Source organism: Zingiber officinale, chromosome 8B (genome assembly GCF_018446385.1).
Source record: "Zingiber officinale cultivar Zhangliang chromosome 8B, Zo_v1.1, whole genome shotgun sequence".
Classification (NCBI taxonomy): domain Eukaryota; kingdom Viridiplantae; phylum Streptophyta; class Magnoliopsida; order Zingiberales; family Zingiberaceae; genus Zingiber; species Zingiber officinale.
In genome coordinates, this window is record NC_056001.1 from 55818383 (window position 1) to 55839931 (window position 21549).

At 35.5% G+C, this 21549-nt stretch overlaps 3 protein-coding genes across 5 annotated transcripts; 2 read left to right on the top strand and 1 right to left on the bottom strand.

The window, feature by feature from the left end:
* Window positions 1–11271, bottom strand: LOC122016881 (probable cytosolic oligopeptidase A). Its single transcript, XM_042574306.1, has 17 exons — window positions 10858–11271; window positions 10537–10704; window positions 10201–10324; window positions 9640–9716; window positions 8480–8623; window positions 7784–8014; window positions 7596–7686; window positions 6003–6124; window positions 4966–5073; window positions 4632–4877; window positions 4242–4387; window positions 3383–3500; window positions 2249–2408; window positions 2112–2143; window positions 1520–1585; window positions 673–744; window positions 1–370 (listed from the first exon to the last, which is right to left on the bottom strand). Exons 1-17 carry the CDS (start codon window positions 11251–11253, stop codon window positions 290–292), a joined length of 2382 nt encoding a protein of 793 aa, XP_042430240.1. The 5' UTR covers window positions 11254–11271; the 3' UTR covers window positions 1–289.
* A 66-nt stretch (window positions 11272–11337) lies between these two features.
* Window positions 11338–15103, top strand: LOC122016882 (putative 4-hydroxy-4-methyl-2-oxoglutarate aldolase 2). The gene is made up of 2 exons (XM_042574307.1): window positions 11338–11535; window positions 14365–15103. Exon 2 carries the CDS (start codon window positions 14381–14383, stop codon window positions 14885–14887), a length of 507 nt encoding a protein of 168 aa, XP_042430241.1. The 5' UTR covers window positions 11338–11535; window positions 14365–14380; the 3' UTR covers window positions 14888–15103.
* Window positions 15104–16120: 1017 nt separating this feature from the next.
* LOC122015979 (tobamovirus multiplication protein 3-like) lies at window positions 16121–21330 on the top strand. 3 transcript variants are annotated; one of them, XM_042573094.1, is made up of 11 exons: window positions 16121–16357; window positions 16534–16624; window positions 16703–16755; window positions 16828–16920; window positions 17006–17077; window positions 18181–18253; window positions 18338–18383; window positions 19085–19148; window positions 19224–19277; window positions 19391–19468; window positions 20924–21330. In XM_042573094.1, exons 1-11 carry the CDS (start codon window positions 16208–16210, stop codon window positions 21014–21016), a joined length of 867 nt encoding a protein of 288 aa, XP_042429028.1. In that variant the 5' UTR covers window positions 16121–16207; the 3' UTR covers window positions 21017–21330. The 3 variants fall into 3 exon arrangements, 2 of the variants coding, with proteins under 2 accessions (XP_042429028.1, XP_042429027.1); XR_006121030.1 differs by having other exon boundaries at window positions 16703–16920; window positions 19104–19148; window positions 20924–20982; XM_042573093.1 differs by having other exon boundaries at window positions 16703–16920.
* The last annotated feature ends 219 nt before the right edge of the window (window positions 21331–21549 follow it).

Sequence of the window (21549 nt, forward strand, 5' to 3'; positions counted from 1 at the left end):
TAGATCAAATTTTGTTCAAAGTATGTTAATGAAAGAGTAGGAGCACAACTAAGCTTGCAAAAGATTGTGTTTCACGGAGAGTCGGGTATATAAACACCAGCACAGATTCAAAAATGAAAAATCCAAGAGGGGGATTTATTAACTTGTCTATTAACTGTAGCTCAAGGCTTCTCTGTCTGCCTAAGAATGTACCTGCCATTAAGATCATTTGAAGTTTAGAGGAGTACATCTGGCGCATCGCACAAATAGTTTTTGAAGCAAGATGAGCTCCAGTAGTTGTTCATCAATCTCAGGCGGCCACCGGCAACAGTCCATTGTGTCTAAGCAGCGGTTCTGGTGAAGGTTCACGCCCTCGGAAGTCGATGAAAACCTAGAATTTGAGCCAGAAATTTAACAAACATGGTAAACAAGAACCTTGAAGACTTCATTTCATTATGATTTTGATATAGCAGCTGTGTTCAGGTGTGTGGATCATGTAGCTGTTGAGAAAGTAGATTGACAATGGATCGCTCGTGGATAATGAATGGGCTGTTTGTAATGGTTAGGTGGTAGTTGCTTGAACCAAGACAGGAATTTACGAGTCGCAGGCAGTAGACTAACAGTAAAGATCACCAAAGAGAGCAAGGAAAACAACATTTCTTAGCAACAACAGTGACAATTTATTTGGCATACCTGCAGTGGAGATCTTCCACCTCCAAGTGCGAGAATGGTCTCGCGGAACCTGTGACCAGTTTCCTCGATTGCCTGAAACAGAAGATTAAAACACACCAAACCATCAACTAACATATCATGTTAAGCAGCTTACTATACTAGAAAATACTCCACGCTTCATCGGATATCAGCAGTAAACAAGAAGCAAACTTAGAAGTGGAAAAAAGGAATTGAATGGAATAAAACAGAAAAATGAACACATATCCAAGATTAAGTTCATGACTGAAAAGCAAGGTTCAACAACAGAAAGAAAGGTAAATCTTGCAATAAATATATATATATTTAACTTTAAATTGTTTCACTATCACAAAAAACAAGCAGTCTGCCTTTTCACACAGCCTAAATAATAGCTTCATCTGGCCAAACATAACAAACGTGCCAAACAGACTCTGTGCTCGGCAACCAAACATGCATGCATATAATAAAAGATTGAAGGAGTTCAAAGTCCTAAATAATACAAAATACAAACAGCTCACTTAAACTTGAAACTAGGTGTCCAGCATGCATTTATTTGGTTATACAAACCTTCCCATTTTCTGTTTCTCCGGTTTTACTTTTCCAGGAATAAGAATATGGAAATCAAAAAGATAAATAAAAAACTGTTCAACTTCTTTAACTTGGCATAGTAAAATTTACTTTCCATATAGATAGTCAATCTTCCAGAAAGATAGCAGAATAACAGGAAATTAGAAAATGGAAAAAATGTTTCCAGACTAGCACAACTAAGCAATCTTTTCCCAGAACATGGCTCGCATGATAATGGAGATTACAATCATACAGAACCATTCATAGATGTGACTGAACATACCTTATCACTGTCTAAACCAGCATCCTCAAATGCAGAAAATGCATCAGCTGACAGCACCTCAGCCCACTGTATAGTAGACTTTTCAGAATTCCACAAGAGAATACATTTCAATTTATATCGCAACATTTTGGCTAAAATAACTTATATTTATAGTCACAATGGGTCTGCATTGAAGTCCCATGTTATTGGTGCAAAAAATAAAGTTTGAACATACATCCTAATCCAGATGGATAAACTGTTACTTGAGACAAAGGTTCACAATAAGAAAATAAATATTGAACTAGCTGAAAGGTAAATCACGTGTATGAAGACCATCTAGATGTCACAATCAAGATCATGAATTCTTACTTCACTAGATCACTTGTCTGAGGGATTACCTTGTCTTATATTTAACTCTCACTAGTTGTAACTGAGTTTAACAACCCAACTTAATATATCTAATATGAGCTAACCCAACTATTGACTCAATTGTGAGTCACTCGCAAGTTGAGACAACATATTGACTCTGGGACATAAAGGAAGGGTCATTCACAGTTTTAAAACTCTTGCACGCCGTTGTATGCATGCATATAATGAAGGGAGCGAAATATACCTTATAACTATAATAACCAGCTGCATATCCACCTAACAGAGCACAACAGAAATCCATTAGCAACAGGACTATAAGATGTAAAACAAAGACTTGGATAGCTGTCATCATGCACAGTTGCAACAAAAATCTAGACAAACCTGCGAATATATGACTGAAACTGCAAAGGAACCTATCTTCTGGAAGAACAGGAATAACTTGTGTCCTCCTTCCGACTCTTTGATCAACATCAAAGATGGATTCAGGTCCATCAGGAACATATTTGGTATGCAGTTCCAAATCTAAACTAGCAAATCTTATCTGCAAAGTAGATAAATGAGTCTAATTCTTCCGTTGTTAATGGAAAACCATTTCTAAATAGAGAAAATGAAAGCCAATTGTCAATTCATTAAAAGCATAATAAACTTTTCATTTTTTTTAGTTTCTCTAAGATAAACCAGACTTGTTAAAGGAAAGAGGGAAATAAAAATACTTCATCTGCTAAAAGTCAATCAAGACTGTTTTGTCCAGTTCAACTAGCAATTCAAAGTTAACTGGACTGTGACACTACAAAGCATTCGCCATTCACGGTAGTGGGTAGTCAACAAAGCTGGTTCCATGATTAGAAGAGTAATCAGTCAATTGCAACAGGACAGAATGCCAAAAAAAATTATTACCGAGTATCCCACGGGTTAAGATACATGAGGCAAAAAGAGCACAACAAAAATGTTACCATTAAACTAAAAGTTACCTTGTACAAAGGCAGATAAATTACATACAAACAGACGAAACCAAGCTGTGCCATGTTATTTTCTTGAATATATAATTGTAGAACTGTAGAAAACCAGATGGGTTTGTCACATAGACAAACAATGGATCTTTTTAGCAGTCGTGCTGCAATCTATGATAACATACAAGTTTATCACTTCGTTGGTCAGAGTTGGGTAAGATCCAGTTCTACGCATATGCTGGTCAAATCAATGTATGCCTTTATCCATACCTGAGGTTAAACTATAAAATTTTCATATTCTTTGGAAGAAACAAAATGCCAACAAAGTTTGAGGGACAAACAATGGCATCAAACAAACCAAGTGAAGAAGGCTGAGTTGAACTAAGACTAAAATTGAAGTATGCATATACAAAGATTAGTATCCAACAAAAACAACACTTTTTTGAGTGATAATGTAACAAGAACTACAAACAAAAATTTCAGAAATAAGAATAAAAATTTCATTGTGAGAGGGAAAAAATATCATAAAAATTACACTCAGGGACAATAAGATAATTAACACAACCTGACGAAGACTCAAAGACCCAGCACGAAAAGTTTTTGCAGCAAGAAGCCTCAGATACACATCTTCTGGAAGAGGTTCACCAGTTTCATAGTGCTTTGCAATGCTCATAAGAGTGTTCCTGGCAAAAAAGAGTTGAGCATTGGTGCAATTAACAAAAAGAACCTTGATAAACTACAAAACATGAAAAATACTTGAAAAACAGAACAATATAAGTATCAAATTTACAAATATAAGGAATATAAGCTCAGTTTTGTTACCAAGGATGCCATCTATTAATCAGCAATATAGAGGATTCCACTTTGAATTTACAATATGTTAAAAATAATAATTATATCATTTTGCATTGTTTGATCAGAACAATTAGCTAAAGGCAAAAAAGAACACTTGAGTAGAATATTGAATGGGTGGAACCCTAAAAGATAGAGGTAAGATAAAAAAAGTATACAGGCTCATGGTGATTAAAAAACTATTGTATGCACTATACTGTTCCAGGTATTTTAAATGTGACCTTCACTTGGTTATGAAGCAATTGGCAAAACAAAATCATCTTAATATGAATTTATACCAAACCCCAGAACTCAATAGAAAGGTTCATACTTTGGTTGTCAAAGCAAGAACATGAAAAAATAGTGGAAGATGACCCCTTCTTTTTGTACTTTGTGTTCCACATACAGACTATATTAAAGAGTATTTATCATTGTTAAAAAGTGCAAGTGCAAAAACTGGTGCCATTAAAATGTTGTGCATGTAAGAGTCAACCAGAAGAAGTGATCGTGTGTATTCAATAAGTGTATACTCCTATTGGCCAATATTATATTAGTCCCTTTGCTGCAAAAATATTTATATCTTCACCTATTACCTATGATAGCACCAGTTCTCCATAAACTGTGATGGAAGCTCAACAGCATCCCATTCTATGCCCCTAATTCCAGAAACAAGGCCTTCGTCTTGTCTAGTGAGCATGTGCTGAAGTGCATGACCGAATTCATGGAACACAGTTTCAACCTAAAACAGAAATCAAAAGATCATAGTTTAATTAGTATTTCAAAAGCTCAACCAACGATAACATACGAAAATAATGAAGCTTAAACTTAGAAAACTACTCGTCCATTTTCTCTAAATAAGTGTACCCAGTAAACACAAAAGAAGAGTTCTTAGATTGCCTATTCTTTATGAATCAGAAAGATTAGACATGAAGGTGGATAATCAGCAAGAGAAACTGAAACAGTACCATATGTGTGTCAATTACCTCACGGAATGTCATTAGGCTAGGCTTGTTACCAAAAGGTGGTGTTTGATTGCACACCATATGTGCAATAGGCAGCCTAACAGGAGCACCATCACGTGCCAACACACAGCTACGAGCAAAGACCTCATCCATCCAAGCTCCATCACGCTTTTCAGAAGGTCGTGAATAAGGATCAAAGTAAAAATAGGCAATCGGATTGTTCAAGGAATCGTTGACAGCATAAAATCTAACATCACTATTCCAAACCTTGCAACATAAAAGATGAAACAGAATGTCAATACGATGTAAAACAACAATAGGGATCACAAGAAGATAATGCAGGAATTTGCAGTACCGGTGCAAGTCCATCTGCTGGTTCAATGTTAATGTCAAAAAGCTTCTTAGCAAGGGCAAAAAGGCCATCCATTACCTTCGGCAGTGAGAAATATGGCCTCAGCTCCTCCTGTATAAGTGAAAAATGTCACCATGAAGCAAATTCAAATTCTTTTAGCAGGAAAAGAACACTTTGATGGATTAATGGTAGGCAGGTCTATGGACAATTTGTACAAATCGTCAAGGTTGTCAAATAGAGATTCATATTGTGAAATGTTTCAATAAGTTCTCAAATCATGAAACATAAAATTCAGATAAACAATTAAAAAATATTATAAAATATGTTAGAAAATTCTACTGTATTCAGTTTTGATATCTAAAATTTTGTAAAAATATTATAATACTTCATTTAAAATAAAAACATAAATAGAGGAAGTTGATGTTAATTCATAACAAAAATATAAGCTTATCCCCTTCATCTATGACAATGTAACCTGCTATGACTTCTAAGTTAGTATCAATTTTGCCATTATTATCACTCTAGTACCAATGTGACAAGAAATATTCCTCTCAGTCATTGTAAGGTGTAGGGTTCATATTGGCTATCAACTATATCCATTGATAAGATTTTTTGTGCTAAATTATCGTTAACTTTGAAATTTCACTTTACCATTACACTTCTATTATAATAAAAAAAAACTTCTTAATTTATTTTCAAGTATATTGAGTTTAATTTAATTTTTGATGGACTAAATTCACTTTTAGTTTGGTTAGATTTAACTTTTAATGAGTTGTTTTTTTAATTGCATAAAAAGAAGATTCATATCGAATCAATGAACTAATCCAAATCATCATGGTTCTTTTCACTTCCAATTCATTGGATCATTTAATATGTGAATCATATCATATTGAATGACATGAATTGTGAATGGTATAATTCCAACAATTATGCAAATCACGGCCTCACAAAGATCAAATGCTAGCAAAATAATTAGGATCACAGTTGCACATCAAAACCTAAAGAAATTATTCAAAGGGAATGGAATAGTGAATACTAACCTCATTGATGTCATATTTGGACTCCCGAAGCCTCTCACTCCAGAAAGTAATATCCCAATGTGTCAGTTCATTTGACTCTGCAGCACCAGCATTACTAGCAAAAGTTTTAATATCTTCCATATCTGCATGCATAAAAGTCTCATCAGCAGGGCATTTCTTTGCCCGTAAGCATTTTAATGTAATTATCAGTTGGCCAGTTTAGTACAATATGACAATCATGCTACTAAAAAAAGAGACAGTAGGTGTCTCGTATCCATTACAGAGCCCCTGTTGCAGACATGAAAGCGGAGCAATGTACATCTTGCAAATATATATTGACAGCATCCTTGATAAAACATGGAAGAGGAGTGATTTTGACTTGGTAATTAAATTCAATGGTATGAGATCAGCTAAACTATTTGATGCAACTCATGTGGGGACTGATGGCAGTAAATCACAATAATAATGACTAAATAGGTTGAATTCAATTATATATGCAAAGTACCAGTGTAATCTTAAGTATATAATTCCTTCTCGCCCACAAGAAGCCTATGAGGCAGTGTGGGTTGTCACCACATCATAAAGCTTATGCTGTAAGAAGAAATATCCAAGCACATATGCAGTTACATATGTGAGGCCTAAGAAGATTTTTGAAATTGTTAGTAGGAAATGTGATGATAGCTTCATTATCTTGTGCATGCAGCAGGATGCTATTGAATTCATATTTTGATTACAGAAATCCATCTATTAAATGAGGCAATGAAGTTTTTTCTCTGGACTGTTTTAATCCATACACAAATTGGTCCATGGGATTGATATTTCAAGAGACAAATGACCATTGTTGACATGCAAGCATATGAGGAAACTGTTGGAATTCCCAAGAAGATTAGAGTAAAGGCAAATGGGAACCAATGCTCCAAGTGATCATAATCCAATCAAATTGCTGTTTATTCAATATGAATGTTAAATTTTGTAATATAGAGAAAGCCTCAAAATCTTTATAGTTGAATAGAGGAGTATAATTAGGACTCTAGGAGATAACTTGAGAAACTAGCAATCAGAATCATGAGCCAACTACAAACACAATCAAACTCTTAAAATTGGTCGTGATTTGTGAGATGTTGAATAAAGGATCTAATCTGAAGATGGAAATGGTTAAAAAAAACAAAAGCTTGCAATGTGAAAGGAGAAGGCATCTAGACTAATAAGCACACGCTAAGTATGATGATTGATTAGTAATTAGTAGACACCACTGATGATGATCGATTAGTGAACATCTAGACTAATTAGGAAGAGATAACATAAAGGAGATGAATCTGAAGATGGAAAAGACGAACAAATCAATGTGTTAAATTAGTTGACATTATAAATTATTGACCTATTTATCATTTAACTCTCATGTAATATTCAATCGGATCCTATAATATTCTTAAAGGAATTTCAGTTCTCATAAGTGTAACCTTTCAAGTAAAATAAATATAAGGTGAGAGAAAAAATAATTAAATTGCAACTGGATACAAGGGATTCCTAGTGAAATAATTAAGTCTTTAATCATCCAGGGAAAAGTATAAATTTGTAATAACGAGTAAGCATTATATGAGTATCACTTAGAACCTTGAATAGCAGGATCCCACGAAGCAGTGCGCAATTTTTCAAGAAGCTCATTTGCTCGTTCAACCGTGGCCATTTTCATTGTCATGCTGACCTAGAGTCAGAAAGCATCCCAATAAAAAGATGAAATAATCATTATAAAAAATAAAGAACTTAGTAGTTTTAAAATTGCATAATTGTCACGCACATACCTCGGCATAGTTCTTATACCCAAGAAGCTTAGCCTTCTCCAACCTCAACTTAAGAATTTGATTAATAATAGGAGTATTGTCAAGATCTCCGCTAGATGAACGTGTAACATAAGCACGATAAACTTCTTCACGTAAAGATCGATTCTTTGCATGTTGCATAACAGACATATAACTCGGAGCATCTAAAGTGATTATCCAAGGTCCATTTTCAGGAGTAGCATTTTCATGTCCCTGATTACAAGGAATGTATTACAAGAACATATATTGCTTCTTAAATGAAAAAATGACCAGATTCGAGAACTAACCCAAGTTATCCAAACAGAGAATGTTTTACATCATAAGTAAACATTCTTTAATTAATGTTATATGGTGAATAGGAAGATCAACCAAAAGTAATATTAAATAGCTGATATTTTAAATATATACATTCAGCAATAACAGAAAAAAGAAGATATAAAATTGGAGCAAATAATCATGACAGAAAAACAATAAATGGATCAATAACCTTAAACAAGATATTTCAAAACTATGAAACTAGAGTACTTGTTAATAGAAGCCAATAAACATTATAAACAAATTAATAAATAGTTAAAGAAACAACTAATATGAGTGTTGAGAGAGATAATGAACCACTAACAAAGAATAAAAGTGGTTGGGCACTTGTGCTGCATGCATTTCAACAAGATAGAGAGATACCTTTGATACAGCTGTTTGTGCTGCAAGACCAAGGGCAGTAGCTGGTAATCCTTCAATTTCCTTCTTATCAGTAATCAATTTCTCAAATTTTTTTGTAGCATCCAAAACATTTTCACTAAATTTTTGTGAAAGTTTCTCGAGCTCCTAAAAAAAGAAAACAAGGAATCATGTAATATATATAAGTACTCTTCCAACTTTAAAACCAAATTTCAATTTTATATCATAAAAAATGAAAGCCAAGAAAACAAATCCTATAAATAAATATAAATAACTGTCATTCACTAAGCAAATAAATTAGCAAATACAAGCATCCCCAGAGCAACAATCATTTTAAGTTAAATTTAAGGAGCATGTGTAGGGGTGTCAAAAATGAACCCGACCCGACGACCCAACCCGAGTCGACCCAAAAAAAATCAGGTTCGGGTTGGGCATTTTCGGGTTCGGGTCGGGTTCGGGTTCGGGTTGGAGGGTTGGAGAGTAAAAAATTTTCGGGTTGGGTCGGGTCGGGTTCGGGTTGACCCGGGTTGACTTAAATATAGGGTTTTGTGGATTTTTTTGGAGTTAAATCAAATTTTATTTTAAAAATTTAGATGTTTTTATGTATATTTGTATGATAATGATGGAGTATTGAGATAAAAGTGAAGAATTATAGGGAAAATAGTCCAAAAAAATCATTTTGAATCGGATTTTCGGGTTATATGGGTCAGGTTCGGGTTAATCGGGTTGGTCGGGTTCGGGTTCGGGTTTAAGTGTTTTGGGTTGAACTCGGGTTCGGGTTGGGTTAAAAAAAAAAAAAACTCAACCCGACCCACCCGAATTGACACCCCTGCATGTGTCAGTTTATAATATAGTCCATTATATTTAAGTATTAAACATCCAAAATTAAAACCCTGAGTAATCATGATAGATTGTGTGGTTTATGCTATGGTGAACTAAATATTAAATATTTGTGTGATATCAATAGATCCCAAAGTAAAACTCGACGTCAAATAGCATCATGTTTATGCATCTTACAAACGCACAGAATTCTAATGTTTTCAATGCATGATTAGACAAAATCCATTATCATTGGCAAAATTCTAAATAAAACAACCAAGTCAATGGAGTCATTTGATATAGATGAAAAATCTGAACAATCAGATGCCAAGGCAAAGGATTACTTGTTCAATTTCATTAAATTTCTTTTTGAGTTCATCTTCAAGAGCAACACCATTCAGAACAGCTTCCTTGATTTGACCTGCAAAAGAAATGAACATGTTTAAGGGAAGAAGGAATCATCTGGAAGCTAACATTATCTAACTTGGAAATTTGTGTATACTGCAACAATTCAGAAGAATTGACTAAATAAATGAAGAGAACATTTTACAGAACACAACAGTGAAGTGGTGTACCTAACGGAAGATTTCTATAACAAGCAAGAAAATCCATTGATCTACAAGATAGACATGATTGTGGCCTTACAAGTAGCATGCGCCATTATAAAATACAATTTATTGTTCCTTGCTCACAAATCAATAGAGGATAGAACAAAATATGCTCCTGTTAACAGGAGAAAAGTTCATCTCAAATGTTGGAGCATAAAGAATCAGCACAGTAAATTCATTGATTGATACATCATTGGCTAGAGGAGGAAGAAAAGAATATTTAATGGTGATAAAAGTTCATCAATCAGGTGCTCCTACAAGTAGAAACAGAAATGACAGTGGAGTATGGCATGTTACCATCTACTATACGTTTACGGGCATCACTAAGGGTTGCCCACGATGATGAATTCTGAATAGCCTTGAATGCATCATATATAGCCTTACTCTGTCCCAATCTCAGCTGAAACTTAACTTTCTCTGGCTGTTTAAGCAATTGCAACATGGTTCTGTCTTAGAAGAAAAATGTAGAACAACCAACTAGAAAGTATAAGGAAAAATAAATTAATTAACACCATGATATCTTTCACATTATCAATGAGATCGTACTCAACATTTTGAGTGAGATAGAAGCAAAAGTGTGTAGAATTAGATCCTACAGAGATCAGAGATGACAGTGTCGAAGATGAAACGGACCTGGACTTCCTCGATAGCAGATCGAAGCTCCGGTGAATCCTTGACGGACTTCAAATGGTTGACGACGCCCCAAACCACCTGCAACCGATCCACAATCTTCTCTAACGGTTCCACCAGTTTGGGCCACGTCGGCTCCACTATCCTCTCTAACTCCACCAGATCCGCATCCTGTAACATTCAGGTCCCATCGATCATGCTGAAAACCCTAGATTAACAAACCCATACACAGATTCCAAACAAACAACAAAGAAGGAAGCAAATGCAAATGATGCAATCCTACGATCAATCCAGGTGAGATAGGTAACTAGGGGAAGAAAGTACGAGTTTCTTCAGGAGCTCGAGGATTCCAGGGCGGACGTGCTTCGGCTCGACGGTATCGAAGGGAGGGAGAGAGAAATCTTGGAGGAGAGGATTAGAATCGAGGCTTTCGTCGGAGGCAGCGGCCATGTGGGCGGCGGAGCAGTGGACGGGGATGGTAGATTTGCCGCGGCGGTCGAGGCAGAAGGAGAAGGAAGCGGACCAGAGAGGACAAGGAAAGGATTTCGATGGGCGATGACGTTGGGAGGAGGCGGCAGAGAGGAGGCAGCGCCGGTGGTAGGGAATGGAGGAAGCCGAAAGGCGGCGGAGGGGGAGGGAGCGAGTGATGGAAGCGAGGAGCATCATGGTGGATATGAATAGGAAGCGGAACAGAGTCGCGTTCCGTAACGGCCGAGGCATGCCGAACCGGCCCAGGATTCGATTTGTATGGTTGGTGCTTAATTGATGGGTTAAAAATAAAAAGCATTATTGGGTTGGATGGACTTGGGCGCCACGTCGATTGGGCCAATACGCGTCCGTGTATGCTAACATCGGTCCGCCTCAGACTAATACCACATCCGTCTCCTCCTCTGCCTCCGCCCTTCGCCTTCATCACCTCCTTTCGCTCTCTCCTCCTCTCTCCTCTGGTGAGTCTGGCAGATCGCAACCAGTTCGACTCCTTCCGTCTTCGATCTACCTCAGGCAAGCAGCATCTTGATCCCTCTCTCGCTTTTTCTTTGTTTTTTTTACCTGGATCGCTTTATCTTTTGAGAGGTAAATCTGGAATATTGCAACGCTGTTCTCTTAATTTACTTCTGTTTGTCCATCGAGGTTCCATTTTGATTCTGTAAGAATGCTATAACATGGTATGCAGTCAGAGGGACTGCTGAATTTCATTTCAGTCGATTGAATCTTGAATCTGCAATCTAGCCCCTGGTAGTTTGGGAATATAGTCATTTTAATCTGTACGAAGTCATAGATCTATCAAATTCAGTGGGAGTGAGCTTGAGCTAGGTTATTCACTGCATTACACAATTATGTGAAGTTTGTTCTCACCTTGATTCATTTTTGCGTATTGTTACTGATCATTTGAGATCTTTCAGAATGATTTTGAGTGAGGTTCTTGTTTTATCAAGTTTAATAGGCAAACACAATAGATATTAGATTGAGTCTGTTGATCTTATTGAGTCAAAATAGCTGAGGAAGTTATTATAACAATCTTTACAATTCGTTTGTGGATTCAGTGGTGTCTTTGGGTTGCAAATGTATTTGTAGTTAGAATTTGGTGGATTTTGTATTAATAATTTAATACTGATTCTTTCTTGTATTCATTTCTGATTACTCATTCAGAGTCTTAGTTGTTTGGAAATAATCAAATATTGTGTGAGCGTTATTCTCATCCTTATTTTAGTCTCAACTATTCGGAGTCAATTATCTGAATCTTAATCTCTCCTTTGCACTATATATAGCACTAACAATAAAACATTGGTGCGGATTCTTCCCCTCCGGTTCCCTCAAAACTAAGACAATCTTTGGATTGGAGTTTCACGCCATTGCCAAATGTCTGTTAAAATTTTATTTATCTGTTGTTGTTTAAGGCCATGTGAAAATGTTCAAAAAGTTTATTTCTCTAGTTGGACAAAATGAATTTGATTAGAAATATTGATGTGCAAAAAGTTGAGGAAGATATAGCAATGTTTAATTTTATAAAAAAAAATGGACTACCAAGTGCAATTTATTTGACTAGCAATATTAATACAAGTAGAGTTCACATAAAAGATCAATGTTACCTTATCCAAATGATTAGAAAGTCATTTTTTTATTGTATTGGTTATACTTTTTGTTAATTTACTGGTAAGTTCTGCATGGTAATTCTCCATCCTTTTCAAGGAAAAACTGTTATCAACTTCTTAACATAGATAGATGTTTTCTGTGCTATAAGTTTGTTTAGAGCCAATTTTTTCTTTAAGAAAGGTTTATAATTCAGTATCAGTAAGGAATCCTAAGGATTTGTTTGGAGAGAAAAAGCAAATCAAAATTTCATTTCTTATTTGCAGCATCATGGGACTTGGATATATTTGGTATTACATTGTAGGCCTCATATTTGTGATTTCAAAAAATTCTCAAACACAAACCTGGCCGATTCGCTAGGATTTTTTGTTATTCAATGTTATATGAAAATTGAATTCTAATTCCCACTTGTTTTTCTATTAAACATTCTAGTATAATATTGAAAATAGAATTCTAATTCTAACTATTATGGTTTCAAATGGGGCATTTGTTGGTTCATGCTTTATGTGTCAAATATCTTTTTTTCTTTTGTTAACATATATGCTTGGAGGATATGGCATAACTATGTAGAAAGGTTTTATAGTTTAGTTTATAAGCTTATCAGCCGTGCAGAATGGTTATCATTTTAGGTCAAAAGGGGACCTAAGTGTTGGTAAACTTTATTAGGAACTAGAATGAAGGTAACATGTACAAACCTAAGTGGAGATGATGAACTGCTACTGGATAGAAAGAAAATAAGCAAATTGATAAATAAGTTAGTGTTCCTTGACCAATATGAATGGGAGATTGTCCAATCCCTGTTCAAGAGCACTTTTTTTTTCATCCATAGTCTTGCAGCATGGATTGTTTGAAGAGGAGGATGGTATTTTGATCTATTGAACTATGTTATCGTTCAACATTTAACTCTAGATCCAACTTAATACCCAAGTGCTCTACTTCACAGCGAAAAGATGATAAGAAGTGCAGATTGCCCCACCCACAGTCCATCCGAATGATCTTGAATGACTTCTTAGGCTTGCACCACTCGTGTGGGACAACTGAGGCATCAGTGTTCATCTTGGAAACACCTGTTGGTCCATTCAACTGGTGCACTGATGTTGTCTACTAAGTTAACCTCGATCCATCTAAGAAATTCCTAGGCTAGATTTTTCTTTTTTTCTTGGAGAGAACAGTCTGCCATACATAGATTAGCTTCCCAGAAGACCATCATTTGCTGCACAAGACCATCTGAAAAGAAGTTTATATCAAACCAGTGATCCTATTCTTTTCTGTATGCCCTAAGACAAGGAACCATTCCTAAACTGGTGAAGTAGGAATTCTTCCACTGAGAAGCATAATGGAAATTATCAATGGCTAAATGTGGCTGTGCCTTCCAAATTTGTGTGAAATCATGAGTTGTTCTCCAGAAAAATAGACGCACTTTCCTTGAAACCTGGCATTTCTACATCAGCTTCTGAAGTGAAACATTGCAGAGATCCAAGTTCTCCCTTTTAAGCAGCCTTTCATATTTATACGTATTCTATTCCTTGTTTATTTGATTCTTTGTCCATTCAATTTTATGAACCGAACGAAGTTTACACATTACTGGTGTAGAGTCAATTACAGCATTAGGAAGTCATTAGTGCACTCTAATTTTATGGATTTTGTCACTGATACTATTTTTTCCCCCTCGAATTTTGCTGCTGATATTTTTACTCAGAAGCCAAAACATTTTTAATCGAAGCTCCTCTGTTTTTCCAGGTCCTGACTGAACAAAATGTCTGCTTTACCATTAGCAACTGCTGAAGCATGTGATGCAAACCCCCATCTGATCCTCAACGGTGAGCTCCGGGCCCTCCAGCCGATCTTCCAAATCTATGGGAGGCGGCAGGTCTTCTCCGGCCCCATTGTCACCCTCAAGGTCTTCGAGGACAACGTCCTCATTCGTGAGTTCCTCGAGGAGAGAGGAAATGGTCGTGTCCTTGTTGTCGATGGAGGAGGAAGCATGCGTTGCGCCATTTTGGGAGGCAACCCGGTTCAACAGGCTCAGAACAATGGCTGGGCTGGCATTGTCGTCAACGGCTGCATCAGGGACGTGGACGAGATCAATGGCTGCGACATCGGTGTGAGGGCTTTGGGTTCCCACCCCATGAAGGCCAACAAGAAAGGCTTTGGGGAGAAGCATGCAGCGGTTAACATCGCCGGGACGAGGATTTCTGATGGCGAGTGGCTCTACGCTGACAGTGATGGCATTTTGGTTTCCAGGACTGAGATCTCTGTTTGAAATCCTTCTGATAGAGCATGAATCATGGCCATGGCCATGGCCATGCTGCATTAAGTGAACCACATTTGATCAATTTGAGATGTAACTTCTTGATCCTCTTTTGAGTATCAAACTCGACTAAGATTAAGGACATTGGAGACTCGATTAGCGACTCTTGATGTATGTAATGAATGTGATTTGGGGTTTTAAGTTAAGAAACTAGTAAATTTTGTATTACAACTCAATCAAAATGGTGCTTTTTATTTCTAAATCGTTTACAAGAATGAAAACACTTGACAAAACTCCTGGAAGCATGAGCTCTAGCTAAGAATCTAGACCTTCCAAGAGGAGTGATCTAGTTTAGTTAAAATTGATTTTAATTAAAATTATTACATTTAGAACAATTCTAATCCAAAAGTAATCTAATTTAATAAAAAATTAATTAAATATTATTACAGTAATTTTGATTAAAATTACTATAACATAGAGCACTTAACTAAAATTATTTGAAATAATTTGGTAAAAAATATTAGACAAGGATATTCTAAAAATATAGGTGCTCTTTTAATACTTTTTTTAAAAATGTAGATCACACATTTTTTTTGTATATAGGTGTTCTTTTAATGTCTTTTTGAAAAAAAATATATAAATGTCCACTGTCCAGGTGGTCAGTTTTTGAAATTGATGCTTGGAAAATATGTCTATGTTACACCCGAGGGCATTAATATTTTTTAAAAATAATACATTGGGTGTCATTATGATTTTTATCCTATAATTTATGATTAAAATTAAGATTAATTTAATTATGTAATTAAAAAAATATGTATATTAATATTTTTCAGCATTCAATAATTTGAAGTTTATACATTGGTTTAAATATTAATTAACTATTATCATTATTGATAATATCATTTTAAAAGTGTTTAAAAAATAAAGTATAATGCAAATATAATTATGAGCATTTCATTGCATTTTAAAAATAAATTAAATGATTATAATTCTTGAGAAATAAATAATTATTAAATTATAGAAAAGAAAGGTTCAAATTTTATCAGATTCATTTATTGCATATAAGCATTAACTGTAAATAAAATTAATTCTAAACAATTTTAGAATTTGCATAAATACTTTAGATTTTAAATAGTTAAATAATGTTATAATTTTTTTAAAAAAAAATGTTAAAGCACATTTTAACATTATAAAAATTTGAAAAGGCATTTTGAAAAAATATACATTTTGAAAATTATTCTTTCCTTTCCATCGCTGCCCATCCTCTCTCCCTCTCTCTTTATCGTTCGGCGAGGAGAACCTCCAATTGCCGGAGACTGTCGCCCTCGGAGGATGCGCCGGTTTATGGTGTCTTCGCCGGCCTTGCTCGCGCTCCGGAGCGGCACCGGGTGGTCGGACGAGGTGAACGGCTCTGCCTTGTGGCAAGATCGGATCTTCCACACCCTCGCCCTCCTCTACGGCCTCTTGTCCGCCATCGCCCTCGTAATCCCCCTCCCTCCATTTTGCTTCAACTTCATTTCTCGATCGTGCGCTCTAGGGTTTTGTTTTCTGATTTTGAATTCTGGTGTTTGCTGGAATGGGAAATTTGACTAATTTACAGTTGCGTGGGATTATTGTTGCATATCGCTGTGTTCATTCTCTATGTTCTCTAATTGCAGATTCAATTGATTAGGATTGAATGTAGAGTGCCGGAGTTTGGTTGGACGGCGCAGAAGGTCTTCTACTTTTTGAATTTCCTTGTTGACGGCGGTAAATAAGATGGCTTTTTTTAGTAATATGCTCCTTGCATGTTCATGTTTAGCGTTATATTGTACTTGCAATTTGCAGTTCGGTCACTGGTCTTTGCATTTCGTCGGGGTATTGAGAAAATAAGCCCTGAGGTACCTTCTTCTTCTTCTCTGATATATGCTTCATGGTTATTGAGTGCATCTATATACTTGTTGGAGTTTCAGATAATTCAACATATTCTTCTGGACTTTCCTGGTCTTGCATTCTTTACTACCTATGCATTGCTGGTATTATTTTGGGCAGAAATCTACTATCAGGTTGGTATTCACAATATGATCTATGAGTGTTTAAGGAACGCAAATTGAGCTGTGTGCTTATTTGTTTTTTTGGTGTTATTTTCAGGCACGTTCAGTATCTACTGATGAGCTAAGGCCTACGTTCTGTGCAATTAACACAGTTGTGTATGTTACACAGGTATTTTTTTCTTTGTAGCATTAACATTGTGCTTATTTCTGTGGTTGAAAAAAACTTCTATATACATGGTTCATATGCCTTTTTAAGTATTTTATGGCTCCATCCATTGGATTTTGTTATTTCTCCATGGTTGAATGAGGTCACAGATAATCATACTATTAGTATGTGATTTCCATGGAAAAGTTTTCTACAAGTTCCAAATGGATTATGGTGTTCGATTCATGTTCATTGATGACTTCAGTTATCCCTTCTGATTCAATCCTCTTCCTTTGTTGTTTAGATATATCAGAGTACTAGTTAAAGTGAACTAATAAGCATAATCACGATTGTATTTCATCTTAGCTATTACCTCTAAGTTGCCACTCAAATGAAATTTAGGTTTGATTTTGGTATAGTGAGCACAAGGTTTGGACTATAAATGGATGATGAAGAGGTAGAAGAGTGCCATCTTTTGGAAGAAAAAAGAGAGGAAACTAGATTAATGCTTCATGCATTTGCTGTGAATTACATCTGAAGTAATTATCTTCTGGACCTTATTGAATGGTTTGGTATTATGAACCTGGACTCTCAAAACTAGACGAATGTTTTTTGCATTTTGGCAGGGACTATGAGGAGATAGAAAGAACAATGAGGAACCAAAAGAAAGGCACCTCCAAACTCTTTTCTATACTATCCTAGTATCGTTATGAAAACTAGCATTGTATTACCTTGCACATGTCTTCAAGTATGCTTATGACACTTGTAGTCTTCACTATTGGTCTTTCTCTGGTATCTATGATTGAACTCGGTTATGCATTTGAGATGTGTCTTCCTTAACATTTTTGTTTACATGAAAATTGAAATACTAGATCAGATGGCTCTAGTAAGATTTTGTTTTTGTGATGAAAGTTTAGGCAAGGGAATGGGGAAAAAAGATTCACTCTAGTTCATATATGTTACTCTGTTGATGCCAAACAACATTGCTCATTTGTGCTGACTATTTTGGCTCTGAATAAATTGTAATTATTATTCCTCTATGTATGTTTGTGTCTAGTAGAGAATCTTTTTTACACTTGTCTCGACTATTTTAGAGAGTGGCATCATTTTTTTTCAATTGTTTGCAGATCTCACTTTGGCTGGTCCTGTGGTGGAAGCCAATCCAAGCCATGATAATTGTCTCCCAAATGTTATTTGCAGGTTTGGTTCTTGTTCCTGTGTTACTTAATAACCCAATATACATGAATGAAATATAATACGGGAAATATTTTATGCTTCCAACAGGTGTCTCATTGTTTGCTGCCTTTGGTTTCCTTTTGTACGGTGGGAGGTATGTCAAATCTGCTAATGAACACATTTTCACCTCAGATTCAATTCAAATTCTATGTTTGTTTCATTCTTTTATGATACTATGTTTTTAGTTTTTAGTTTGCCGACGTCCTATTTCCTAGCAGGTCTCTGTTATGGTTTATTTGTTTGCATAGTAAAGGCAAGATTATGGGAAAGCCTGAGATTCATCACAATATTGGTTTTCGCCTGCATCCAGCTCCTAGATTTTTAAATACCGAAAACTATTTAACAGTCGCACCAAAAAAAACATTACAGGCATACCAACATCTAAAATGTGAATTAATGCTGAAGGAAACAAGTCTATCTGAGAATTAAGAGATCAAAAAGATTAACGAGGCCCTGCTAGTCATTGCTGACTATGCAGCTAAGACTTGCTCAAAGGTTTTACTCATTTATCACACCACTTGTTCTGGTGTTTCGCTCCTACATGGTATTTTGGAACAAACCAGAAGTTTCTAGGATGAATAAACTTGTTCCTGTAATATTGTTGTTTATTTCCCAATAAGTAGGTACGGTTAAAACATAAGTAAACCTCAAAAGTTGTATTGTGTCTAGTTTTAGAAATTATTCAATGCATGTTCATTTCTCACGTATGATGACCCTTTTTAATCATGAGAACTTCGTTCCACCTTCAGCACTCATTTTTGTTTGCTTTATGAAGTTATATTATGTTATCATTAGGCTTTTCTTAATGTTGAAGCACTTCCCTGTGGAATCGAAAGGGCGCCGAAAGAAGTTGCAGGAGGTATATTATGGTGTATTGCTGTTCACTTTTGCATTTGCCTTCACTGATTACCCTTTTTCTACTTCACTTGTATAGATCGGCTATGTTGCAGCTATATGTTTCCTCTGTTTTTTATTCAGATGTGTTTTGGTAAGTAAAGAGTCTAGAGGCACTCAGTCACTTGCAACTTAAGCTTTGCTTCATAACCTTTCTTGCGAGATAACTGACGTATTAGTTTTACTTATTTGGACTCTAATTTTCAGATGTGCATCAATGCGTTTGATAGAACTGCAGAACTTGATGTTCTCAACCACCCAATTCTGAACTTCGTCTACTACATGGTATTATCCATATTCTGAATTTCAGACACCAGTACCCTATTTGTATGTATACATGATGATGATTGTCATAACATGGTAGTTGTATTTGTAGAAATTAGTGGTACTTTGGGAATGGATGCATTTTAATATGATTCAGGTTTTGTGTCTCCTAATTTAGAGATATGACCTTAAATAATTAAGGACGGACCAGTGCACGAAACTCTAGCCAATGTGGTGTCCCACAGAAATGGCAACCCATATTAAGTCTATTATACACAGTCTTACCTTACATTGTATACATGACTCAAACATGTGACTGCAAGGTCATATGGTGGCAACTTTATCATTGTGCCAAGACTTCTCTTATCTTATATAATAACCCATGATATTTAATCGACACTGAGATCAATGGAAGGATAAGATTGCCTACCTTAAATAGTTGAGACAAACATTATTTGATGATTTCATTGACACTGATGTCAATTCTTTTCATTAAAAATATCTTGTAGAATTGATATTTTCTCTCTTCGGTGGTTGGTAGGGGATAACTGTTGTGGTCAACCAAAATTATTTTGGTGAAATTCAAAGTTAATTGAGTTTAGCTGGTGAAACAAATAGAATGTGAATAAAAAATGCAACTTTGTTGGTGTTTTTCAGAGTTTTGATTCAATTCACCTGTTAGTTGAGTTTAGCTAGTAAAACAAATAGAATACGAATAAAACCATTACAGGATCATAGATTTAAATCTCTAATGACTATATAAAGTTTGTAAAAATAAAGTGCATACAATCTAGATAGAATTTATATGAGTAAATATCGACATAAAAATTTATTTCACAGATTTAAAAACTAGAAAAGTTTATAAAAAAGAAAAAGTGGACACATGTGACACCCTAATCTAGATCTATCTAATAAAGGGATTATTATTAATTTTGATTTAAGAAATTTGGGTCAATGCTTATGCATAGTAAGTTCATAAACCATTTTTCTTATTTGGGTTGCTTGTGATATATGATATGGGAGCAGGCCTAATCTAATCTCAGTAATGATAACGCATTGGAAAAGGGTTGCCTGTGTATGCCTACGCCGGTATTGGATCTCACATGAAACTAAGGGCCGGTTTTCTACAAACAAAGGAAAAAGTAGGGGGGAAATTTATAGGAGCAGAATTGCCAAATATCTGTCTTGCAAAAATTTTCGGTCAGCTTATTTCCTTCTTGATGTTTTCCCCTCAAAACATGCCCCAAACGAGGGAATTTGTGATGGTGCCTAATTTTTTAATCTCACATGAGCTTACAAAGGGGGAGGCTTAAATGAATGAATTGCTATTCTGATTTCTTCTCATCTCAATCACTGAAAGAAACTACAATCTTACAAGATTCAGAGTTGAACCAATGCTTTTTTATTTCTTATCGATAATTGACATTTATTTGAGCTTTTTTTTTTAATGATGTGCAATATTTCTGTCTCTTATAGTTTGTTGAGATCCTGCCTTCTTCCTCGGTACTTTTCATCTTGAGGAAGCTGCCACCTAAACGTGATATAACTCAGTACCACCCAATTCACTAATTGAAGTAGTAGCAGTTCCTGAACTATTTGATGCTGAAGTATCCAGAGACTGAGTTTAGCGGAAAGTGGCAATCCCCTAGATTGTGATATGATTCGAAGAATTAGGGTTGTTTCATCAGGATTGAGAAATGCTTTGTTTCTAGGTCTGTGTATCGTTATTTAAACTCCCACGACTAAATCATTGCAACTGACTAATTCTTTGATACGTTCTGGGCACAACTCGGTTTTAGTGTTTATTGTTCATTACTCATTAGAAACTCGGTTCAACTGATACGGATTGTGTAAGCTATTCATTCGATCATATTTCTTTTTTATTTTTTCATGGTAGTGACACTCTGGATTTATATTGTTGATGTTCTGTGCGCAACTCGGTTATATTGACACTCTAGCTTTTATATTTTTGATGTTCTGTGCGCAACTCGGTTATAGTGTTTCTTATTCATTCAAAACTTGGTTCAATTGATGTAGGCCAACTAGTTTGAATCATGTAAGTTCGGGTGTAAATAAACTAAGTCGCTCATGAGCTATTCAAA

Excerpts from the sequence above, each read along its gene's own strand:
- LOC122016881 (XM_042574306.1), bottom strand. The coding sequence starts at position 11,253 with ATGCCTCGGCCGTTACGGAACGCGACTCTGTTCCGCTTCCTATTCATA. Across the intron at positions 8,624-9,639 it reads AATTTAATGAAATTGAACAA|GAGCTCGAGAAACTTTCACA; the intron begins GTAATCCTTTGC and ends TTCTTTTTTTAG. Across the intron at positions 745-1,519 it reads CTGGTTTAGACAGTGATAAG|GCAATCGAGGAAACTGGTCA; the intron begins GTATGTTCAGTC and ends CTTCTGTTTCAG.
- LOC122016882 (XM_042574307.1), top strand. The coding sequence starts at position 14,381 with ATGTCTGCTTTACCATTAGCAACTGCTGAAGCATGTGATGCAAACCCC.
- LOC122015979 (XM_042573093.1), top strand. The coding sequence starts at position 16,208 with ATGCGCCGGTTTATGGTGTCTTCGCCGGCCTTGCTCGCGCTCCGGAGC. Across the intron at positions 19,149-19,223 it reads GCCGAAAGAAGTTGCAGGAG|ATCGGCTATGTTGCAGCTAT; the intron begins GTATATTATGGT and ends TCACTTGTATAG. Across the intron at positions 19,278-19,390 it reads TTTTATTCAGATGTGTTTTG|ATGTGCATCAATGCGTTTGA; the intron begins GTAAGTAAAGAG and ends TCTAATTTTCAG.